The sequence below is a fragment of the Pseudorca crassidens genome, chromosome 16 (assembly GCF_039906515.1).
Source record: "Pseudorca crassidens isolate mPseCra1 chromosome 16, mPseCra1.hap1, whole genome shotgun sequence".
Classification (NCBI taxonomy): domain Eukaryota; kingdom Metazoa; phylum Chordata; class Mammalia; order Artiodactyla; family Delphinidae; genus Pseudorca; species Pseudorca crassidens.
This window is the reverse complement of record NC_090311.1, coordinates 31,455,310-31,479,238: the sequence shown is the minus strand read 5'-3', so window position 1 is coordinate 31,479,238 and position 23,929 is coordinate 31,455,310. Positions and strand designations below refer to the sequence as shown.

The following is a 23,929-nucleotide window of genomic DNA, read 5'->3' as shown; positions in this document are numbered from 1 at the left end:
ATGGGCAAGCTTTAGCCACCCCTGATTCCTATGTGGCCTCCACATAGGTGTTACAACACCCTGCTGTGTCTTCATTAGTCATAAGACATGGTATAAGTAATTTCTTACTGATAAGAGGCAAAATATCAGCGTTTGAGAATGATCTACTTTTTTGAAAATTGAATTGAGCAAATTCAAGGTTATCCCTATAATAACGTTAAATCTCACTTGCATTTCACTCTTTTCCTGAGTGAGAGAGGAAGGGGTGGAGTTATAATTAGTTCACAGGGAAATGTGCATAACCTGAAATCTAAGAAGTTTATGGTGAAGAACATTTATTGCTGAACCACTAATAAAAGTGATTATAAATTATTGTAATGCTTTATTCTCCCTCGAATTTCGTCTAGGGTGTGTTAAAGTCTGGGTATGTCCAAAGGTCTGTCTCCTGCATGGAAGAAAGTTTGAGAACTACTGATCTCCCACTAGAGGATCCCCAAATAAATAAAAGCAGTAAGAACTCAAAGACTCAAATAAATGATGATAGACTTCAGGGTTTCTTGAGGTGCAGAGAAATTCAGAAGTTTTGAATCTCTGAAGATTGTTTCAAGTTTGTGGCAAGTTACTTCGAGCTGCCACGTGAGATGTTTTGTTCATGACTTTACAACATGGTAATTTCAGGAGAAACAGTGAACACTTTGGTTTCCCACGGCCTGATGAGCTTTGACCACCCCTGCTTTTGCGCCCGTCCTCCAGGAGGCTTCCTTCCTAGGTCAGAAGAGGCCGCTCACCCGCTTTGGGTTTGGATGGCCATTGCCTCTACTCTTGAAATGAGAGACCACACTCCTGCACTGGGAGCCCTTTGGGAATGAGGACACCCGAGCCGCATGGGACATGCCAAGAGCCTGTTCTCTGATGGTTTTCAGAAGCTTCTGAAGCCATGAAATTTGCACAGGGTTGTACTTACTTCCTACAGAGTCTCACCCTAATGCTCCATTATCACTCCAAGCTCCCTGCTCAGCAGGCATGGAAGACTGTAAGGAATGGAAGGAGAGCAAGGCAAAAGCATCAGGAAAGGCAGAAGAAAGCAAGACACAGGAAGGGAGCGGTACCTCAGGAACAGCCTGGGAGAAAGATGTGGGAAATGATGTAAAAAACTCAACAGAGCAGTCAAAGCAGACAGGTGAGTTGTAATGCACATTCAGAAAATGTCTACCGTCCATTGTGAGACCAGGTGTGCCCACATTAACTCAGGAAATGGTGAGCTTTTAACATTGGGTACCTTCAAGATTGGAATTAGACGGGTGCAGGATTTTAATTTCTATATAGTGTTTTAAGTGTTGAGATTATGGATGATTCTTCTTCTTTCTGTTTTTTTTCCCCCAGTATTTTTCAAATACAAATATTTTTTTAATGGGAAAGTTCTAATAAAAAGTATACATAAGGGTTTTAGGTTATGATAAAACAAAGGAAGGGAAGCATTGAAGATGTACTAAGATAGATGTTTGAACTCAGGAAACATTATTTTGAAAACTTAGCACAAGAACTTGTTCGAACAAACAGGTTTTTAAAAATTCATTACCTTAGCCATTAATTCGAAGATACATGACTGGCTCTAAATAAGTGTTCACACCTATGTAACACTGTGGCACTGTTTCTGGCAAGTCATATCTGTCTACAAACAGGCAGGTTTTGGGCATGTAGACTGTGGCCTGCCCCAAAGGTGCAGCCTGGCATGCGCAGGTCCTGATCAGCTTTGCTACTCACTACTCATGGCAAAGTAAAGACTGTTCTGTTTAGAAAACTGAGTTTTATGTTCACAGTTGCCTTATGAATAATTAAAGAAATTTAGAAATACATTTGTATACAAATCCTTAATCAAAATAACTTTCGGAGGACATGCACATCTGTCAAGGTAACATAGGCTTACCTTCACAAGCACTTGAGGCATTCTGTTGAGAGACAACTGGAGTCTATTTTAAAAAAAAAGAAAGGCAAGGATCTTCAATAGAGTGTTATGTGGAAATAAAAGTCAAAGCAATCTTATTAAAATAAATACTGGGGGAGAACATTTCTTTGATGCATAGCTTTTTTTCAGTCACAAGACCAACAATTAAAAACACACAGTCCCCCGGCCCACTTTTGCATTAACTGACAATGGACTGGAAGTGTGTCAGGGAAGGAGCAGTGTCATCCTGGCCTCCCCACTCTGTCAACAGGGTTGGTGGATACCATGACCCCCAGCAGCTGCTGGGCAGTAGCGCTTATGCAGTGGAAATCTGGCATCCGGCTTTGGTCTCAGGGCCCCACCGTCTTGGTGTTTGTAAGGGACTGTAAATGTCAGGCTACAGTATAGGTACCAGGTCAAGGTGGGCTTCCTCGAATAGTGGGCTGGCCCAGGTTCCCCACGTTCTGCCCAGAAGTTGAGTGTACTCAGGCCTTTGTGCCTGATACGCAGTTGTCAGTCATTAGTTCCCAGGCCTGCGGGTGGGAAGCAGACACAGGGGAAGACAAAGGTCTTGGGACGCAGGGAGCCTGACCGCTGATCGGCCGTTCATATTCAGTGAAGCCACTGGGTTCAGGGAGGATGTGACCCTCCCATGCAGCATCTTCCCTACCCAGGTGAGGATTCCAAGTTTCTCTTGGACTGTCTGGGCAGCAACATGATTGCTGTGTTCACCTTAGCGGGAAGCATCGTCAACTTTAAATAAGTGGACAAGAATAAACATTGCGGGAAACATGAAGCACATTTAAAAGCAGAATTAACTCACCGTCTTCAGCGGCGTAGCTGTTTTTTTCCTGGGGGATGAAAAGAGATTGGCTTTGTTAAAACACAACAAAGATAAAGAGGAGCTGATTTTACTCTCAAATTTAAACTAGAATAGTGAAAGTGATACAGGTGTGTAGGAAGACTATCCTTGAAGGGAAGAGAGGGATGAAAGCAGGATTTAGCCATGATCCTTCATAGCCTCAGATAGGGTCTGCTGACAGATGGCAAAGGGGTTAATGGGGATAAACAGGAGGACCAGTTGCCAGGGAATCAGGATAACTGAGCTCTTGTTCCAGTTCTGCTACTGATTACTCTGCAACCTCAGGCCCGTTTCTCTCAGCTGTGAGGGCCAGTCTGAACTTTAGTTTCTTCATCTGTAAAATGAGGACCAGAATCAGCGTTTGCAAAGTGTGTATGTAGAGCCGTCCCTTCCCCCAACAGCACCCCAGGGCTACTGTCTTGGGAAGGAGGGTGGAGACACGAGGGTGGCCAAGCAGGTACGTTTGTAGCCAGCACCTCCCCACGCCAATGTTCCCCCTGCTTCAGGTGACTCTTCTCTGCTAGACGTCTGCCTAGAATTTCATTCCAAACAGATAAACCCAAGACCAGCACAACACAAGTTTGAAACCCACTCTGATCTCTGGTCCTGAAGGTGCTTGCCTGACCTAACGTACTGGTTTGTCTTAGTTCAGTAGAGATTGGGCTCTAATATTGCTAAGGCTTTATAATTCTCTTCTGTGTTTATTTCGAATACTGGCTTTCTCTCTATCTCTCACTTTGTTTTGGCTGAGAGCTGGAAGATTGGGGGAAGAATACTAACAATTCCCAAGTGCCTCTAAGACGCCTGGCACTGGGTTAGGCTCTTCACATATTTTTAAATCTCACACTGTCCTTTTTAAATGGGTGTTTTTATTACATTTTAGAGATTAGGAGACTAAGTAACTTGCCTGAAGTGGTAAACCTAAGCCAAGAGAGAAGTGCGCAGAATTTTGTTTAATAAACCCCTGAAATGGAGAATTTCTTTGCTTTACTCAGAGGCAGAATTAAGGCTATAGCCACGCAGGCTTGCTTTGGACAGATTTAAATGTGCTTTTAAAATAACCTATTGAGCCAATATGAAATTATGGGGTCACTGTTTGTAATATTAATATGTTACATTCACCCAATATCTTACAAAGCTCTTCTAAGTTCAATGAGAAAGAATGCCTCTCTCATCTCCCTTTTGAAAGGAACCTTGGCAGTGTTGCTTTGATTGAACACCCAGTGCATGCTGCTCTGTGTACACATTTGTTTGCAGATCACTAACTACTTGGAAGAGAAACCGAGGAGTAGAAAGTAGGAATGAAACCTGCTAGTGGGTCTTAAAATTATTCAGGTGCTGGAGCTTGTGTCTTGTGGAACACAAGTCAATGAGCTCAAGATTTAGCTATAAGTTTATGGGAGGAAAGACTACTAGTTTTTGATGTCAGCAGGGACACCCCTAGTCCAACTTGAAGCATGCATGGGTGTGGAGAACACCAGGGCAATAGGGTTTCATTTCCACACTCTTCAGGAACACACCTATTGTAATGTTAGGTGCACCTGCATATGAGCTTGGGCAGGTATGCTCTTCTGAATGGAAACAGCAGAAAAACACCCCCCTCTGGCCCCCAGATTCTCAAGCAGGACTCCTATGTGGATTCCAGGCAGCTCTGCTCACAGCAGTGATGGAGACCATACACTGAATTCACAGAGTTGCTTCTCTGCAACAGGAACTTACCCAGCCCTGGGCAGTGGGGATGGTGCAGCAGGTGAAGAGGTTGACTTAGAGTCCCAGGCCCCGCTCTTTCGACCTGCGCAGACATATACACAGGTCAGTCTCTAGCCCTGAACTGAGGGCTGATGGTCACAGTGAGCTGGCCTTGCTGGCAGGCTTAGAAATACATGCACATTTTTTCTTACTTTCAGCTAAGCATGTATAAGTAGTTACATTGAAGTTTTGGGGGAAAACCTATAGGCAAAGGTGATGAAACATTTTATAAATGCCAATTTATAAGCTCAGAACTAGGATGTTAATTAGGAACTCCATCTAAACATTGCTAAATGACCTTCTCATTTCCCCCATGGGACAAGTTCAGAGCCCCTGATTCTGTGGGTTCAATAAGAGCTCACAAGGGTTCCTATGGAAGGGAGCTAAGAGCTCTCACACTTGTATCTATATGCACTGCACAAATGTGCACAACAGCAGTGCCTAGAGACAGAGGGGCACAGACCCACCACTCCTGATCACACCTATAGACACTGCTCATTCCTAACCACATTTACATGGTACACAAACCTAACCTCACATTTGGAGAACACTTATTCATTCATTCATCTCTGAGTTCTTAGGGCCTTTGCTCATTGCAGAAATAAACAAATGGAGAGAAGCAGCAAGCTATTACCCAAATCTCATCTTCTGAAGTCACAGAAGGGACCCAGAGGGCCTTGTCCCCCACGCCCATTTCCCTTCCCTCTACCTGAAGATAGAAGCCAGAGCATCGTTATGAGGGAAGAAGGTGAGAGACAGGCAGAGATTCACTGCTGAGATAGGCAGCAGGCCTGGATGCGGAGAGGCCAGAGCTAAGCCAGCTCCCCTCAGCGTGTCCCAGCTGCCTCCTCTCAGGCTGATACCGCCTGCCTGGACATTACTGCTCAGTGAGATAAAGGCTCTCTACTGAATTAAATTGAACTGAATAAATGTTTTAATTAAGAACTTACTACATTTATAAGTCCACAATTCCTAATGGACTTAAAGGGGATACTCTGTACATATAGGTTGGACTTGCCCACAGTATGTATTTGAGTTTGCAAGATAAAGCACACATAAGTAAACACTGAGGTAATAATCTATTAGCAAGAGTTATTGAGAACCTGGTATGTGTAAAGCCCTTGGAGGCACTGTGTTAGGGGCTGTGGAAGAGCTGAAGAAGTAGACATAGGCTTCTGCCCTCTCAGAATTTATAACAAGAGAAGACACATGCACCCCCATGCCACCTCATCTGACAGGACCACCTATTCCAAACACAAAAAAAGGGAAAAAGTCCTCGAAAAGTATTAAACACAGAGATCATAAAGTTCATTCTCATGTACTTGACTAGAGAGAGGCCTTCAGGCTCTCACTCAGAGCCCATTTACTCTTTCTACACATAGTCCTTACATAGGGCTAATTTCCATAAGCACTCACCAGCGGCATCTGGTGAAGGAACGGCCCCTCCCATGTAACCCTTACTTAGATGTAAGCTGACCCTGATGGGATTTTTAAAAACATTTTGAGAAAGAGACTACATATGGAATTTTTTTTTTTTTGCGGTACGCGGGCCTCTCACTGTTGCGGCCTCTCCTGTTGCGGAGCACAGGCTCCGGACGCGCAGGCTCAGCGGCCATGGCTCACGGGCCCAGCCACTCCATGGCATGTGGGATCTTCCCAGACCGGGGCACGAACCCGTGTCTCCTGCATCGGCAGGAGGACTCTCAACCACTGCGCCACCAGGGAAGCCCCATATGGAATTTTTAACATTTCCTCGGACAATAAACTGAAATGTCATCTGAATGTGTAGTAGTATGAGTCTGTGTTTTATTAGCAAGGGTATCAAGTTGATATTGTTCTTCACATTCTCAATACTTAAGATTCACATTGTGAAAATACACTTTGCTACTCATAGATGTTGATAGAAAGTTTTGGGGAAGAGAAAAAAAATCCCTCGTCTGAAAAATAAGGAAGCAGAAAGAAGGTCTAAGTCAGAATTTCCTCCCAGGGGTCCCCTCTCTTTTCACCAAGGGCTCGCTTGGCCTGAGCATGTTATTGTTGTCATATCTACTGCCTGGCTTCTTTACTAAGCTTCCCTTTCCTTCATATCTGCAAACAGTTGGCCAACGTCTTCCTTTCCCCTTCCCTCCTCGTAAATAACTTCTGCAGTCAGAGGAGAGGGAGGGGCATGCTGGCTGTCCTCTGTGGTGGTGGAGTCCAGTACAAGCTCTGGTTTTGCATCAGGAAGACAGGGTTCCAGTTATTTCTCCGCCACCAAACTGGCTGTGTGACCTCTTACGAGCCACTGTGTCTCAGTTTCCCCCTCTGTGAGATGGGGATGCCACTAGCTACTTTATCTAACACAGAGTTACTGTGGTTAGGTAATAAGGTAACTTTGAACATGTAAAGAATTAGCCAAATATAAAGTAATATTGCTGGAAAGGGACTGAAAGTTTTGAGGGTCAAAAATGTTATGCTAAGTGAAAGGAGTGAGATGGAAAAGACTGTATATTATATGACTCCATCTATATGAATGTTTGGAAAAGGCAACTCTATAGCAACAGAAAGCAGATCAGGGTTACCCAGGGCTGAGGATGGGAACAGCATTGACCACAAATGAGCATAATGGCTCTTTTGGAGTTGGGGTAGGCACAGAAAGTTTCTAAAACTGGTAGTGCTGGTTACAAAACTCTATAAGTGTAATGATTTACAAAAAACATTGAATTATACATGTAAAATGAGTGAGTTTTATGATACATAAGTTATAGCTCATAAAGGATCTCAGTAAATATGATTATTGCTATTTTCATTTTCTCATCTTGTTATCTACCACGGCAGTATCTCTAGGTGCCGGGCACTGTGCCAGGTACTTCACATGTGCCACTTCTAGGCCTCACATAACATCAAGGGAAGCAAACAGAGGCTCAGAGGGGTTAACGGGCAGGGCCAGGGTTGGAAACCAAGGCTATTCAAGTTGAAAGCCTAGGCAGGCAGTGTCCTCTCTAGCCAATATCTCATAATGTTACTCTGGGGCATGATTTGGCATGTCAGATTCACTTGCTGCTTCTCCCTTATGTGGGGAAAGATTAGTGAAACAGAGGGCTGCTTTTGTGAATGCCCACGGGAGGATGGAGAGTTACTCCTCGTAGGCCAGTGACCCTCTCTGCCGCCCTGGCTGAAGTCAGACCCCGGGGCATGGCTGGGGTAGGACAACACTGTACCCTTCTCATTGCCAGGATCCCTGCTTCCTGGCCAAGCCGAATTCTTGGTTGGAAAGCTCCAAGGGAGAAACTGGGGATGCAATAGAGGGAGATGTGTCCAAAAGCTTACTAATAAAAGAGAAAAATCATCTTTGTTTAAATCATAGGGAGCAAAAAGTTATGTTAAGGTTTGATTTAACAGCACAGGCCTTGCACAAGCTGGTGCTTACCGAAGTTTCTTAACTTGGAAAACAATTTACCCTTAGTTTTTCCTTCTACCACGTATATTTTATACATCATCCTCTTTTCAGTTTTGCATACAGTGGTGGTAGGTTTCCTTATTCTTAATGATCTCAGTGTTGGCATTGTAAGCCCTTGGGATTTAACTCTCTTTTAGCTGTTATAGACACACTATTATCATTAGTGGGGCTTGCATACTAGCCGAAGCATCCCTTACTCACAGGTACTATATGAACTCTTACAAAATACATAAAAGAGATTTAATTTAACAACTTAAGAATAATTTGGGCTATGGGTAAAATTCTGCTTGCATATCAGCAGGGCATTGTAAATTCCTAAACTCCTCCCCTATTTTAAGAAATAAAGAGATAGAATACTTCAAAAATGCTGTTTACTTAGAGCAAGCTCAGAAATACATGCTCTGTCTACCCTTTTCTGACAAAAGCTACAAATTAGGCAGAGGTTGCGCTGCCTTCTTCTAAATGCTCATTTAGAGATAAAGCACAATGGACTTCAGTCTTTCAGTTTGTTGAGACCAGTGCTTCTTAACTGGGAGTGATTTTGTCCCCCTCCCCCAGGGACTTTCTGCAATGACTGGAGAAATCTTTGCCTATCACTACTGGGGAAGGGGGTGCTAGTGGCATCTAGTGGACACAGGTCAGGGATGCCGCTAAACAGCCTGCGATGCACAGGACAGCTCCAACAAAAATCACCTAGCCCCAAACACCAGCTGTATTGAGGTTGAAACACCCCCGAAATTTAGAGTAAAACTTTATATGGAAAGGAAGAAACACTTCTCTGAGGTGTGTACTGGGTGATGTGCCAGGCTGGTCATGAATCAAGGCAGGTTAAACAAGGGATTCTGAGCAATAACAATAATAAATCACAAAGCTATCATTTTATGAGTGTGATTCATATCTTTTTACTCATGTAATTCTCACAATACCCCTAGGCATAGGTGCCATTTTCCCCTTCATTTTTTTCAGGAGAGGAAACTAAGAAACAGAGGGATTACTTAGCTTGCTCAAAGTCTGGCACCTAGTGAGTGAAGACTTGGACCCTCTGGCTTTGGAGTCTGTGCTAACTCCCGCTACTGTACTTCCCAGTATGGAACATGAAGGAGAGGGAGAGCCGACCTCTGCACCTAATTCGCTGTGTAATCTGCGGCCAGCAGCTTATTAGCCATCAAAGAGCCAAAAGCAACATTAACCAGAGGCAAGTGTCGTGGCGTGGGAATTTAACAGAAACCCTGAAACCTTAGCACTTTCATGATGCCTATCAGGGAACTTTCTGAAGCCTTTAAAGACAATGATCTGTTATTTAAAGACACAGGCAAGTAGTCTGATTATTCCTTTTATAAAAATCATCTCTGAAAACTGTACTGTTTGCACACTCAGAAACTCGCTCTAGCTGTGCAGGTTTGTTCCCTACCCACGCCCCGCCACGTCCCCCCGCTCAAGTTATCTCACTTCCTTCCTCCTACTGAACTTCCTCCTGTCTATATCCAATAATCATTTAACCAGGAAATTATTCTCTTGTTCAGGTTTGGTTTCTTCATCTGATGCCTCTAGTGATAAAATATAGCTATACTAGGTTAATATAAAAACTAATGAATAAAAAAATCCAGTGGGCTAATGCCTTCATGATGGGGCCATGTGATTCCTTAAAGACAGCCAGAGTTGGGGGACTCAATCTCTCTCTCAACCAACTGACCCATCTACCATTTCAGCACCTACTCTGAGCCAGGTCCTGTCTAGGCCTTGGAAACACAGCTATGAGCAAGACATGGAGCTGAGAGTCTTATGGGAAAGACAGGCTGATTGGAGTACTGGGTGTGTTTTAGGAAGGAGAGGTCTGTGTAAGGCAAGAAGAGCATTTTAAGATGTAAGCACCAGAGAGTATTAAACTATTACTCTAAAGGAGGGTTTAAGCCTTCATTTATCTGTATCAGTGAAAGGTTCTCTATTCCAGTAATAACAGCCCTTCTGAGTTATCAAGTGTCAGGAGTCTCCGTTTCAGTTGGGACCCAAGCGACCTTGCCGTGACGTTTTAGGTTGGTGTGTTGACATTTGTTCCCAGAAATTAAGATGAGCTGGATAAGATGGCTCTGACCTCTAGTCCCCAAGTATAAAAAGCCTGTGGATTCCGAGGGGGAGGATAAATAAGAACTTGTGAAGAGGATGAGCAATTGCACAGGAAATGAGTCTAGGAAAAGATTTTTAAAAATACTCTTCTTTCATTTTCTCTCAAGGAGCACGTCCCTGAAAGCAGAGGTCAGTCTCCCAGTCTCTGTGTTCAGCCTTCAGGTCTGGGACAGAAGGGAGAGAGTGTGTGTGTGTGTGTGTGTGTGTGTGTGTGTTTGGTACAGGGTGGGGGAGAGGAGAAGGAGAGAATGCTGTTGAGGAAGCTCCTGCACTTCTCTGTGCTGTAAAAGGGTTGGGGTATGGGCGCCACTCAGTACTGTGGGCCTCAGTCTGGGGCTTGCCAAACCCTACAGGAGACATCTAGGAACCACTGAGTGTTCATGGTTTGGGTAGGGATGACATGGTAAAAACTAACTTTGTAATGGAATGAAGCTAGCAACATTTGGAGGGGGTCAGAAGCTCATCTCAGTGACTGAGGAGAGAGCCTAGAGGCAAGATTATGGCTAGTGGACTCTGTAAGACAGAAGGTATGAAGTGATAAAGTAAAGAAAGCCTGGCTCAGGTGGTGGCAACTAAAATAGAACAGCAAATTCAGGAAAAAGCAAAGCAGAATTGGGACAGAACATGGGCACTCTGAGACATGGAGCCAGAGGCTGATGTGTAAAGAGGAATAAGGATGCCCAAAGAGTAAGGGTGTTGGATGCACTGAGCTTGAGGTAGTGGGAAGGTCAGTGTGTTCAGAAGGGAAGAAAGGTCAAGGTTGGACACCAGAGAGTTATCAGCTTAGACCAGAGAAGTGAAGCCAGAAGAATGGATAAACCAGGAAGAAGTGAAAAATACTACTCTACCGAGCACCTACTGTGTGCCAGGCACTGCATTAAGCATTTCCCATTCACAATTTCAGAATTCTCCTGTCTCAGGGCACGGGCTATCGTCTCCATTTACCGATGAGAAAATGTGATGCTTGGAGAGGTGAAGTACAGACCCAAAGTGATACAGTTGATAATGGGGAGCACTGGGATGCCTGGCCCATAACCCAAGCTCTTAACTGCACGACGTTCTGAAGGAAGAGCAGAGGGCTGAGGCTGAACGGTGCAGGCGTCCTCAGTCAGGGGAGGGGAGAAGGAGGGCAAGCCAGCCAAGTGCCCAGAGAGGTAGGATGAAAAAAAGGACTTGTCTGATAGAGGCACAGGGGCATGGGGGCGAGGGTCCCCTCACATAGGTGCCCCCAGACGGTGGATGAGCCTGAGGAGAAGGCCTCTGTTACCGTTTATTAGGACATTTGGATATACAGGGATTATTTCTTAATATTTGCTCTGAGTTGTTTGTTTTATTTAGAACAGATTAAAAATGAAACCCCCAAATGCAATCATTTCACAATAAAAAAAACAGAAACAAAACCACCAAATCTTGTGTACACTCTACCTGAAGCTGTCCCTGGAGGTGAGGCTGGCTTTGAGAAGTTATTTGGCTTGGTTGATCTATTCACCATGGGAGCTGAAACACAAAATCACACCTATATTGTAATTATATATACACATACACACACACACACACACACACACACACATATACATATATAGTAGATAGTCTACTGAGGGAGATTCACACTTATGGAAAAATGCATTGTGGAAATGATGGGTCAGACCAGAGAATCTGCAAAGAATGGGGGACACAATTAGTAAGCCACAAGCCATTAAAAGAAGCCTTCTCAGAAGAAAAAAACATTTTTAGAATGAATATATTAATAATTAAAGTGAATACTGGCTTGGAATTTCATTTGCCAAACTGGGTGTCTAGGAGATGAAAGAGTTTGTTTTTTTACCAGGAGACGTGCATTGAACTAACAATGGAGGGGCCAGATTAATAGCCCCACCTTCCCTGCCACACGTAACACACATAGCACATATCATTCCTCTTGGATTTTGTAGGTTTTTGGGGGGTGGAGGTGGGGGCATTTAATTTGTATTTATTGTTTCATGGTGATGGGTGAATTCAGAAATTCTGGTGGGTCTAGAAGCTGTCGGTGATATTTAGGGCGTGGGAGAGGGCTGCGACGTGATGGCAGTGTAAAAACCGAGTATTGCTACCTTGGAGTCAAGTTTATTAGATGAGTAATGTTACTTGAAGAGGCAGCGTTTATACAGGATTATATTTTCCATAGCGACTATATCCAGAGTAATCACACACTGTTCCACACCTCATCTGAGGCTATGTGGCACGGGCTTTTGGAGATAATTTGTTTGTAGCTGCGTTTGTTATTTCGTGAAGGATTTACAAGTGAAATGTTTCTCATGGGCCTGAGATAGTACTCAATTTTAAAGAATTAGAACATAGAGCATATTTTACTCTTTCATTTTTTCAGTCCTCTGCAGAAACTGTTCTGGGGCAATATTTGTAAGGTCAACATGGTGGCTCATGACTTTGTGAGTATTAGGTTTTATAAGAAATCCATTCTAAGTGAGTAGCTAAAGAGAAGAACTTAGGTGCTTTTATACCTTGAGAAGAGAGTATTAAATCATGGAAGAGGATGGAGAAAGAAGGGTAAAGGCTATAAAACACAGAGATGGGTTGCTCACTATGCTCTCTGTTCCACTAGCCAAAGAAGGCAAATGCTACGGCCACAGAGGAGAGAGGCCTGGGCACTATCATTTCTGAGCCCCTTAGAGCTCGCTACCAAATGGTCTTGTATGCCTCTATCAACTGCAGAAGTTTTCAGGTGCTTAAAACTACAAACTCTTGCCTTTTTCAGATGGGGGTGAACTGTCTTCTGTGGGATGAATATAGTTTTCATCTTCATCTTCCACAGGGACCACATAATCAGCCTAAAAGAAATACAGAAATGCTGTATATTCAGAGTTTACTGCATAAGAAGCAGTGATATTTAGAAAAATCTTCTGAGATATAATCCATATACCATTAAATTCCCCAGTGTAAAGTGGTTTGGTGATTTGTAGTTTATTAACAGAGTGTGTAACCCTCACTGCAATCTAGATTTAGAACATTTCCATCACCCCCAAGAGGACCCCTGCACCCATTAGTCACTCCCATCCATCCCCTCCCCCGACCTAGTCAACCACCAACCTTCTTTCTATCTTTAAGATTTGCCCGTTCTGGACATTTTATATAAATGGAATCATACAATATTTCAATACACAGTCTTTCATGACTTCTTTCACTTAGCATAGTAATTTCAAGGTTTAACCACGTTTTAGTACTTCATTCCCTTTTATGGACAAATTATATTCCATTGTATGACTATACCACATTTTACTTATCCATTCATCAGTTGATGGACATTTGGGTTGTTTTTACTTTTTTGGCTATTATGAATAACGTTGCTGTGGACATTCATGTACAAGTTTTGTGTAGATGGACATTTTTCTTGAGAATATACCTAGTGGTGGAATTGCTGGGTCATATTGTAGCTCTATATTTAATAGTTTGAGGAACTGTTAAATTGTTTTCCAAAGTGGCTGCACAATTTTTCCATTCCCACTGGGAATGTATGAGGGTTCCAATTTCTCCACATATTCACTAATACTTGTTATTGTCTGTCTTTTTGATTGTAAGCATCCTTGTAGGTGTGAAGTGGTATCTAATTGTGATTTTGATTTGCATTTCCCTTAATGATGTTAAGCATCTTTTCGTCTGCTTATTGGCCATTTGTATATCTTCTTCAGAGAAAAGTCTGTTCAACCCCTTTGCCAACTTTTAATTGGGTTGTTTGTCTTTTTTATTCTTGGATTATGAGTTATTTAAATGTTCTAGATTTAAATCTCTTATCAGTTATATAATTTGCAAAAAAATTCTCGCATTCTACACGTTGTCTTTTTACTTTCTTTATGGTATCATTTGCGGCGCAAACGTTTTACATTTTAAAGTCACTTTTATCTACTTTTTTCTTTTGTTGTTTGTGCTTTTGGTATTGTATCTAAGAAACCATTGTCTATCCCAAGGTCATAAAAGTTTATACCTGGGCTTCCCTGGTGGCTCAGTGGTTAAGAATCTGCCTGCCAATGCAGAGGACACGGGTTGGAGCCTCTGGTCCGGGAAGATCCCACATGCCGCGGAGCAACTAAGCCCATGCGCCACAACTGCTGAGCCTGCGCTCTAGAGCCTGTGAGCCGCAGCTGCTGAGCCTGTGTGCCACAACTACTGAAGCCTGCGTGCCTAGAACCCACGCTCCACAACAAGAGAAGCCACCACAATGAGAAGCCCGCACACCGCAACGAAGAGTAGCCCCCGCTCTCCGCAACTAGAGAAAGGCCGCGCGCAGCAACGAAGACCCAATGTAGCCAAAAATAAATAAATTTTTAAAATTAAAAAAGAAAGATTTATACCTATGTTTTCTTCCAAGAGTTTTATAGTTTTAGCTCTTACACTTAGACCTATGATCCAGTTTTATTTAACTTTTTATATATGGTGTGAGATTGGAGTACAATTTCATTCTTTTGCATGTGTATATACAGTTATCTTAGCACTGTTTGTTTAAAAAACTAATTTTTCCCGTTGAATTTTCTTGGCACCTTTGTCAATAATCGATTGACCATAAATATAGGGAGGGAGGGATTTTATAAGAGGTAAATAAAGTAACCAGATCTCAGAAGTGGTTTTTACAACCTGCCTTGGTTGGTTGCCAACATGGGGACTGGGAGAAACAAAAACCAAACATGTATTGAGCGCTTCTTGCCAGGTGCTCTTCTGAGTACTTTACGTGTGTAATCTCACTTATTCCTTGTAATAACCCAGAAAGGCAGGTGCCACTAGTACTATGCTGTAACACTATACTAAAGCTGTTACCTGCCAAAATAAGCAGATGGTCAAGAATCATCATAATCTGTGTCCTAACAAGTTCATCTTCACGGTGCTGCGGTGTTTTGATATAAACCCCATTATCCCATGTTCACATCACAAAAAACTGGCTGTAGTTACATGAATAATTGGTCTTTTGAAGCCAGGCAGATTATTCTACTGCCACAACCTACATGCTATTAGAATCCTTCCTCAGCTTTTACAATGGCATGATTAAAATATAGATGATTATTTAAACAATCATCTTAGATCAACTCCAGTGTTTAGATGTTCAGTATTAAGACACCTGCTGTAGGTATTTACATGTTTGCCTTCCCCCAAACTTTAAATGTGAAAAATAGGAGCACCACGGATTCATCTTATTTTCACTTTCCCATTGCCCTTCACCCCATTCCATGTCAGGAGTCGTTAAGATGAGCTATTAAATGCCCACATGAGTTTCTTGCTTAATACAACTCATGTGAACACTTAATAGCTTTACATACATTATTTTACTGAATTCTTTCAATGATACCTACGATTAAGTTAGGTGTACTTATCCTCATTTTACAGGTGAGGAATTTGAGAGCAGTTGAGTAATCTATCCAAGGTCACATAAAATCACAAAACTGATGCCCTGCAAGGACATGTACTGGGTCTGCTTTGGGCACCAATGAAGCCCTGGCACATTTGTGTTGAATGAAGAGCTGGTCTCTTCTCAGTGGATACTGGAGAGGTGGCACAGGATAGCTCTTTAGCACCTGGGATCTAGTATGTAATCATCTGATTTCAAATGCTGGCTCTATCATTTACCTCTGTGACCTTGGACAAGTTCTTCAACCCCTTTGCACCTCATCTGTGCCATTTCCTCATCTGTCATGGGGGTGATAATAGCACACACTTCCTAGGGTTGCTGTGAGGATGTAATGAGATAATACATACGGAGTGCTCAGAACACCACCGACACACAGCACTGGTCAAGTGTCAGCCGCTCTCGTTGTTATAGCACAGATGCTCCTTCCTCCCACTGCCAACTCTCTGGTCAGCCTGAACCCCCATATTATGCCTGTAACCTGCATGGTAGGGCTAAACGTCTTCATTTATGCTTCTGTTTGACTTCTTTTCCTGTCTAATGGCTCAGCCAGATCTTAATGTTGGCTTCTTTTTTCTTTTTTAAACCTCTTTCTCATCTTGACTGTCCATCTGCCCATTCCAGAATGTGCCTCCTCCAGACTTCTCCTTTTCCCACTGGTTCAGGCTTGCCTGAGCCACCTCCACAGGCTGCTATTAGCAAAGCTCGGCCTCTCTCCACTGGGGCCCACCTCCAGTTAGTCACAGAGATGGAGAGCTTCACATAACCCACAGTCTGCATTTGTATTCTGTGTCTGAATTGATATCTTCATATGGATTTGCCGAATGCTGAAAGAATTCACCGTGAGACCCTAACAGATGGTCTCCTACCATGTCCCACGCTCAGATTCTCCCGGCCACCCTGTTCTCACCCTGAAAGGGCAGCATCCCCTCTCAGACTGACAGACAGACTGAGGATTGACAAACCATACTCATTCTCAGTCTGCTGACTTCCTGACTTAAACTGTCTCTAGAGAGGGGGCCATAAACTCAAATACTTATAGGAGCAGGCGTGGAACAATAAGGGGACATGCACAGAGTCAGGGTGTGTGCAAGTCTTGTATGAGTGATGGGGATGATGACAAATGGAAACAGGGGCCAGGGATTCACAGCTGAGCTGGAGTATTGCCATGAGGCTCAGCTGCTTTGAGGCCATGGCTGGCCAAGTGTTGACAGGCCCTCAGTCTTCAGGAGAAACTAGAAAACTGGATTTTATAAAGAATCTAGAATATGGTAGAAAGGAATCCAATATCTATATATGATACATGGAATCCTTTGTGTGAGGCACTGTATTTAGTGATTATATATATATATATATATATATATATATATATATATATATATATTCCTTTATTAAATCTTTAAAATAACCTGAAGAGAGGAAAAGTTGAGACTCAGAGAGTTATCTGACTTGCCTAAGTCACACAACTAGTAAGGGTCAAAGCAGGAATTTGAGCTTGGGTGCTGCCTCTATTTTATTTAAAAGTCTCTTTTCCATCTCTTCTTGGGCTACAAATTATTCTAAGGTGGAAATGAAGGTCATTTCACAACATGCTCATAAGCTGTAGGTTTTACCATCTACAGGCATTTAAAAACAAGTTACTTCTGGGGCTTCCCTGGTGGCGCAGTGGTTAAGAATCCGCCTGCCAATGCAGGGGACATGGGTTCGAGCCCTGGTCCAGAAGATCCCACATGCCGCAGGGCAGCTAAAGCCGTGTGCCACAACTACTGAGCCTCTGCTCTAGAGCCCATGAGCCACAACTACTGAGCCCGTGTGCCACAACTACTGCAGCCCGCGTGCCTAGAGCCCGTGCTCTGCATCAAGAGAAGCCACCGCAATAAGAAGCCGTGCACTGCAACGAAGAGTAGCCCCACTCTCCGCAACTAGAGAAAGCCCGCGCGCAGTAACAAAGACCCAACGCAGCCAAAAATAAATAAATATATACATAAATAAATTTATAAAAACAAGTTACTTCTTCGAGAAGCTGCAGTAAGATTATGTCGTGATGGTTAAGAGTTGCCCCTAATGTTCTTTTCTTTCTCAGACTGTTACACTTGTAGGGTTGTTCTAATGGCTAAGTTTGAGGGCTTGTCTGACTTTATTTAAAATACAAGTACATCTGGGAGCCATAACATATTAGGCTTTATCAGTCATTCCTCCAATAGCCTGAATGGGTTTACCTGTTCATTTTTAAATTGGAACAATTCCATATGGAATAAGACGTGAAAATCTAGATGCTGGCAGAAGGGAGATTGATGACATAAACCGAGAGTTGGGTCCTGGACAATCGGCAAAGATGGTCCCTGGATACCCGGGACTGGGGAGAGGGAGTGAGAAGCAAGAGCTGCCAAGGGAAGCGGGGGGTCAGCTCCTCCACGGGTTGTGCAGGGTCTTCCTACAGACTAGGGGTCTCCAGTGTATGTCCCACTGCACCCCTCTGCATTTTAGAGGAGGGGGGTGGAGGATCAGAGAGAAAAGAAGGTGGGGGAAAGAAAATGAGGCAGGACAGGGAGAGAAGCAATGGGGAATAAAGAGGGAAATATATTATGGAGGAAAGAGAGGCTTGCAGGAAACTGAGGGACTCTTTCTCGAAGGAATAATTAGAGGGGCACAGTTCCAGTATGGATATATATGCCTGTAGTAAATGAAAGTGCTTAAAATAAGACCATATATGCCATTTTTAAAGAAAACATCCTTTCAGCATTAACAGTGGAGAGTTAGAGGGGGCAGGGTGGCTAGTGCCGGCTGGAGAGCAGGGCCTGGAGGAAGGAAGACACGCCTGAGGCCACACTGTCCTGCCCCTCCCCCTATCCGGCCCACATCCTGCCTTCCACTGGGTCTGGGCAGTCTTCTGGACAGAGTTACTTTACCTCATCCTCAAGGAGCTCTTTGGGTCTGGGTGGGACTTGAGGTTTGTGCAGAGAAGTCGGGGCTGGCAGAGTGGCGGCTTGCCTCGCCTTTGCCGAAGGCCAGTTGGGTTTACTGGGAAGGGTCTTGCTGAAGGGCGGAGACTGCCTCTGGCTTGACCGATTGTCTTTGAGAGGAAAAACAACAAGAACAACAAAGCATAAGATGAACGGGTTCTGGATCATTCCTTGGGCGGAAGCCACCGAGATCTAGAAAGTATAAAACCCCCAGCATCTATGTAGCCAACACATTATTAACTGGGGCATTCCCTTAAAGAGTAGAATGACATGTTAGGCAAAGATTTCAACTGCCCATTGACTTACATTATAAAAACCAGGAGAATGTCCTCATCAAAAACATCCTCCTAGGGACTGATGGAGACCCACAGACCCAGGAGAGCAGACAGCCCAAACACTCTGCTAAACAGAATGGATGGTGACCTTGTGTGTGTGTGGGGGGGGGGGGGCAGGGTCTCGGGGGGGCGGTACTCCTCAGTGGTTCACTTTGCTCCATGAAGCCTTAAGGGCAGTGATTCTCAATCCTGCCTACACATAGGAACCACCTGGGAGCTTTAAAAAATGCCAAGGTCCCACTCCAGACATGCAGTTTGAACTTCTGGGGAGGGACCTGGTATTATAAGTTTTAAAATTCCCCAGGTTATTCTAAGGTGTATTCAGGGTTGCAACTACTTATGCGGGTGAACCTATACGTTCCTCCCCTTGATGATGTCCTCGAATCATGGGGAAGTCGTGAGTACCCCCTGGTCCAGGACCGTCCTCACCAGGTGTCAGGGAAGGAGTCCAGGCTCCTGCTCTCCACCCACCAGCGGCACTCCTTTGGGCTGCTTCTTCATTATGTAACCTCTCTGGGACTCACATTCCTCATTTTTAAAATGAGGATCGGAGCTATCCACCTCAGAGAGTTATTGTAGGGATTAGGGAGAAAGCAGCAAGGCAGAGCCGATGCCTAATATACACAACTAACCTTACCTGCATAATGTGGTGGAGGGCTTAGGCAACAGGGCGTCTACCCGGTTGATCTGCGAGCACACATTCTGACTGATACACTGTAGGAAAATCTTCGCATAGGAGTAAGCTGGCGGGTTCCCCTTCCCGGAACCAGCCCAGGCGCTTACCCTGGCTTCCTGCTCCTTCCTCCTGCTACGGCCGGCCCCTCCCTTGGTACAGCTGCCGCTGCCCCTGCCTGGCCCACTCTGCTCTCCTCCCGGCGCCTGCTCCAGCCCTCGGCCCGCGCTTCTGCCTCGCTGAGGGTATGTGGTTAACTTTACACTTGGTGCCTCCTTCTGGTGGCGTAGCTGCGTTCAGGCGCCAAGGCATCTACTTTACTATGCCTATGACTGTCAATTTTTGTAGTTTTATTGGCAGCTCTTGGAGTTTACTGAGATTTCTTAATATAAGATTTAAGCCCATCAGAAGGAGCAAAGCATAGAAGACAGGCTTCGAAGAGTATGACCTGGAATGAGCCGCGTAACCGTCCCGAATAGCGGTTTCTTGGTCTGTAAACAGGCCTGATGCAGCCCCTTCCTCCCCAGGGTTGTTGCGATGATTGAACGAGGTCACAAATTTGGTTGCGGTGTGTGGAGCAGAGTGGTGAAGAGCACGGGCTTTGGAGGCTGAAAGGCCCGACTTGCATCCCAGCTCTGCCACTTATAAACCTTGGCCCAGTGAGTTCACTCCTCTGAGCCTCACTTTCCTCCTTTGTGATTATCGAGAAGGTGAAGTAGGCCATGACTGTAAAGCACTAAGTTGTAAACTGTAAAAAGTCGGGGAGTCTGCCTGTCCTGCTTGCTGCTTAGCATAGCTCCAGCACATAGTAGGTCCTCAACAGATGTGGCGCGAAGCAGGGGCAGTACCTGGTACCCCATAAGGAGGAAGTTATCCTCAGGGATAAGGGACACTAAACCCTTTACACATAGGGATGCTCTGTATGACTCCTAGCCTCACGGTGATCACATGGACACACTCCCCACCTCACCTTGCTGAACTTAGTCACCTGTTAGAATGGAACACAGACTTCTTCTTGGGGGAGGGCGGGGGGGGGGCATTAAAAGCTACACTCAGGCCTGGAGGCCACACTTAAGACTCGTCCTTTTAAACAATAAGGCTAATTCCAGGCTTAGAGGGCTTCACTCCTATCCCCTCCCCTTGCCCCTCCCCTCAATTAAAACTCCACTGTCCAGACTCAGTGTATCTGTACAGCCTGCCAGCGTGGGGCTGCGGTGGGAGGGATGGAGGAAGGAGGGGCCTTAGCAGACACTGGGATCCCTGAAGGTCATCCTGGTTCCATACAGCCATCTCAAGAGAAATTCCAGAACCTTGTACGCAGGAAGAAGGAAGAGAAGAAGGGACTAATCTTGGGTTGATTTCTCTGGGGACTATTAGGAATTGAGGTGGGGTGGGGAACCACGTCAGGATGTGCTTGTTTTATCTTTTGCCTGTTTTCAACATTCCCAGTTTAGGCAGGATACCCCTCCCTTCCCCAAAGGGCAAACTTACCAGCGGGGCCTCCAGTGCCTGTGAGTGACCAGATGACCCACTTGGAGGTGGTGAGAGTGGGAGGTGCCCACCATGCTGTGACCTTGGCCTGCCCGGCTCCCTGCTGCCCTGAAGGCCTAGCGCCCAAGGTCTGGGTGGGGACTCACCTACGTACTCGCCCCTGGTGAAGGGCAGGGCCCGGTGAACTATCCGAGTCTCCTGCTCGGCGGGTGGTGGCTCATAGCTGTCGTCCCCAGCCTCCTCGGCCGGCAGCACATACATTTCCGAGTCGGAGTGCTCATCTGGGTTTTCATAATCGCTGTCCTGCAAGTACAGATACCATGCTCAGCGCCCCACGCGTGCTTAGGAGGGACGGAGGAACAAGAAAGCAAGGCTGGGAGGGGTCGGCTAACCAGGGTTAGGCAGCTGTTAGCAGCAGCCCTGGGGTTGAAGCCGGGCCTTTTGCCTGCAAAACGTATCACCTGGACTACTATCCTGGGGGAACGCATGGACTACTAACCCCAAGGGTGGCTGAATTCTGTATGTCTGCAAAGAACAGCCAGAGATAAAATATATTTTAAGAAGACAGAAAAAGGACCCAATAAAATAGAATAACCAAATAGGTTTTATTAATCATGAAGGTTGATGGTTGAGGAAAATGTAAGTTTAATAAGAGAGGGTAAGGAGAAGCTCAGGAATATAGACACTTTTGAGGAGATAAGGTTTGTTTGTTTTAAACAGAGCTGGACAGTTGCAGGGACAAGGACTTCAAATTGACTCAGACTCCATTCTCTTTCTTTTTGTTTGTTTTTTTCATATAAATTTTATTTAAGTCCATATTGAAAATACGTTGAGCCAGTCTAAAGTTCCAACAGTTCACAAGGAGGGAAGTCTTCCCAGCCACTCAGTTCCTCTCCCTAGAGGCAAACAGAGGGACTAGCTTCTTGTGCGTTTTGTTCAGAGATAGTTTATGTGTGTAGCACACATACATATACTCATATGGAGGAAATATTTGATTCAGGACTTAAGAGGTCCTCTGGCCTCTGTGCCCACTGCCCCCTCACACTGCCTGACATGTTGCTCAATCCATACATGATTTTCCGATGAATCTATGATGTACCTGCCTTTTGGCCTGTCTCCTTTCCCTGGCAATTGTGTAACATTGAGGCAGGTATAGCGTTTCCTTCATTGCTGTATCCTCAGGGCCCGTGACAGGGCCAGCACATGAGAGACACTCAGGATGTTTGGAACAAATGAAGGAATCAGTGAGCGAGCACTGTGCTTTCCTCCTCAGTCCGTAGGGAGATGCGGGAGAGGAGAGGAAGAGGGTGAAGAGTGGGATAAGGAAAGAGAAAGGAGGCTGAAAATAGAGCTTTTCCCGAGGTGGCTGGAGGAGTCGAGGGAGACAGAATAAAAGGAGGAAGGAGCCCAAAGGAGGGTGCTTGTCCTTACCCTGGCATGGGGGAGCCAGGAAGGGACAGGGAGAGGGGGGAGGTAAGAAAATTCCTGTAGGGGGGATTTTCCCAAACCCCTAGGTCAGAAATAGCAAATGGGAATATGAAATTAGGCTGAATAAAGTAATGATAATAGTAATGATTATTATTATCACTAACATATCTATGCACTGTATACCTCATTGACCCCTCATCACAATCATATGAGATAGTTTTTTAAAAAGTCACATTTTGCACTTGAGGAAACTGAGGCCCAGAGGAGTTGAGTAATTTAAGCCTGCGGTCTGTGCTCTGGGGAAGCCAAAGACTGTTCCCAGGCTGGAGGCCTGGGAGGTGGAGTGGGGGTGAAAGGGTGGGCCAGGGGGAGGCTTAACAGAGCAAGACCCTGGCTTCCCAAACCAGGGACTCTCTTCATCCAGGCCAAGGACCCAATTAGTGCTGCTGCAGCATCCCAGGGAGACGTCAGTATGAGCACTGAGAAGCAGTTGCTTTAATAGACATTCAGAAAGTGAAAGAACCAGTGGGCAGCCAGACACATGTGCCTGAGTGGGGGACGGTTTGGGCACCCCACTTTGTTTCCGTTTTCGTGGAGCAGGGACTGGCTTCCTAGACTTAATTACCTGGAGGCTGAGGATCAGTGTGCATCCCGGGGAGGAGTCTGGAGTCCTTGCAGCCCCTCCGGCACAGCAGTCTGACTGAGAGGACCAGGTTGGCAGAGGTGGCAGAGAAGGTAGAAAAAGAGAGATCCCACGTCAGCTGTTCCTGGCAGCCGTCCTCTGACACTGAGCTGCCTACCAGACTGTGCCCCCATGAGGACCAGACTGAGACTATATATCCAGGGCCCAGCATGGGACCTGCTGCAGGGTAGGTGCACACCCAGCATACTTGGAATGAATGAATGCACTGAGCTGCTGCCTGGGCTCTGAAGGGACTGAGGAGGAGGGAATGGACGCCCTTCATTTGGGAAGTCTTTTCTGTGGGAGATGTACCACAAGCCCCTCCTACTTCAAGCACAGTAGAATGCGTTGAATACCTTTTCATCAAGAGAATTAAAAGGGAATCTATTCAAACTTCTGAGAGTTTAAAAAAATCCCCTCCCCCCAAATTATTCTAAATTATGACAAACAAACTTCTTTTGTTAATTAATTAATTAATTAATCCATTCATTCATTCAATACTTGAGGAAGTACAATACTTTGGACAGTCTAATGGGAACTTTGAAGAAGGGAATGTGTAATCAGACAAAAATCTTCTCAAATTGTCCATTTCTTCATGCATGTAATCAATATTTATTGAGCACCTACTATGTGCCAGCCATCATGCTTGACTCAGAGCACAGTCCCTGGCCTCATAGTGCTTGTATGCTAGCATGGGAGACCAACAACAAACAAATAGTGAATAATAAATAAGTAAATAATCAAACAGATAAAATAGATATGCCTGGTCATAGATGCACTGAGGGAATGATCAGGTTCCTGAGACAGAGAGCAAAGGGAAGAGGGATTCTGTCTTGGAGAGGGGTGCTGGAAAGGCCTTCCTGGTGAGAAGCA

At 44.9% G+C, this 23,929-nt stretch overlaps 2 protein-coding genes across 13 annotated transcripts in view; one reads left to right on the top strand and one right to left on the bottom strand.

Annotated features, from left to right (window-relative positions):
- Window positions 1-14,541, top strand: part of ZNF518A (zinc finger protein 518A) — a 65,440-nt gene extending 50,899 nt beyond the window's left edge. For 4 of the 11 annotated variants that reach the window (XR_010935843.1, XR_010935842.1, XR_010935839.1 and 1 more), the window contains 2 exons: window positions 387-1,159; window positions 14,058-14,528. The gene's annotated coding sequence lies outside the window, so the exon portion shown is untranslated. Of the gene's footprint in view, window positions 1-386; window positions 1,160-8,906; window positions 9,287-14,057 lie in introns of all 11 variants that reach the window. The other 7 variants (XR_010935838.1, XM_067709873.1, XR_010935835.1 and 4 more) reach the window with 6 other exon arrangements.
- BLNK (B cell linker) overlaps window positions 1-23,929 on the bottom strand; it is a 75,396-nt gene that overhangs the window by 12,081 nt on the left and 39,386 nt on the right. Inside the window, exons 5-12 of one of the 2 annotated variants that reach the window (XM_067709874.1) lie at window positions 23,000-23,074; window positions 21,093-21,249; window positions 18,394-18,557; window positions 12,842-12,923; window positions 11,524-11,595; window positions 4,506-4,578; window positions 2,748-2,775; window positions 1,907-1,949 (exon numbers count right to left, since the gene is read on the bottom strand). In XM_067709874.1, coding sequence (XP_067565975.1) covers window positions 1,907-1,949; window positions 2,748-2,775; window positions 4,506-4,578; window positions 11,524-11,595; window positions 12,842-12,923; window positions 18,394-18,557; window positions 21,093-21,249; window positions 23,000-23,074 — 694 coding nt within the window. The remainder of the gene's footprint in view (window positions 1-1,906; window positions 1,950-2,747; window positions 2,776-4,505; window positions 4,579-11,523; window positions 11,596-12,841; window positions 12,924-18,393; window positions 18,558-21,092; window positions 21,250-22,999; window positions 23,075-23,929) is intronic. The other variant, XM_067709875.1, reaches the window with a different exon arrangement.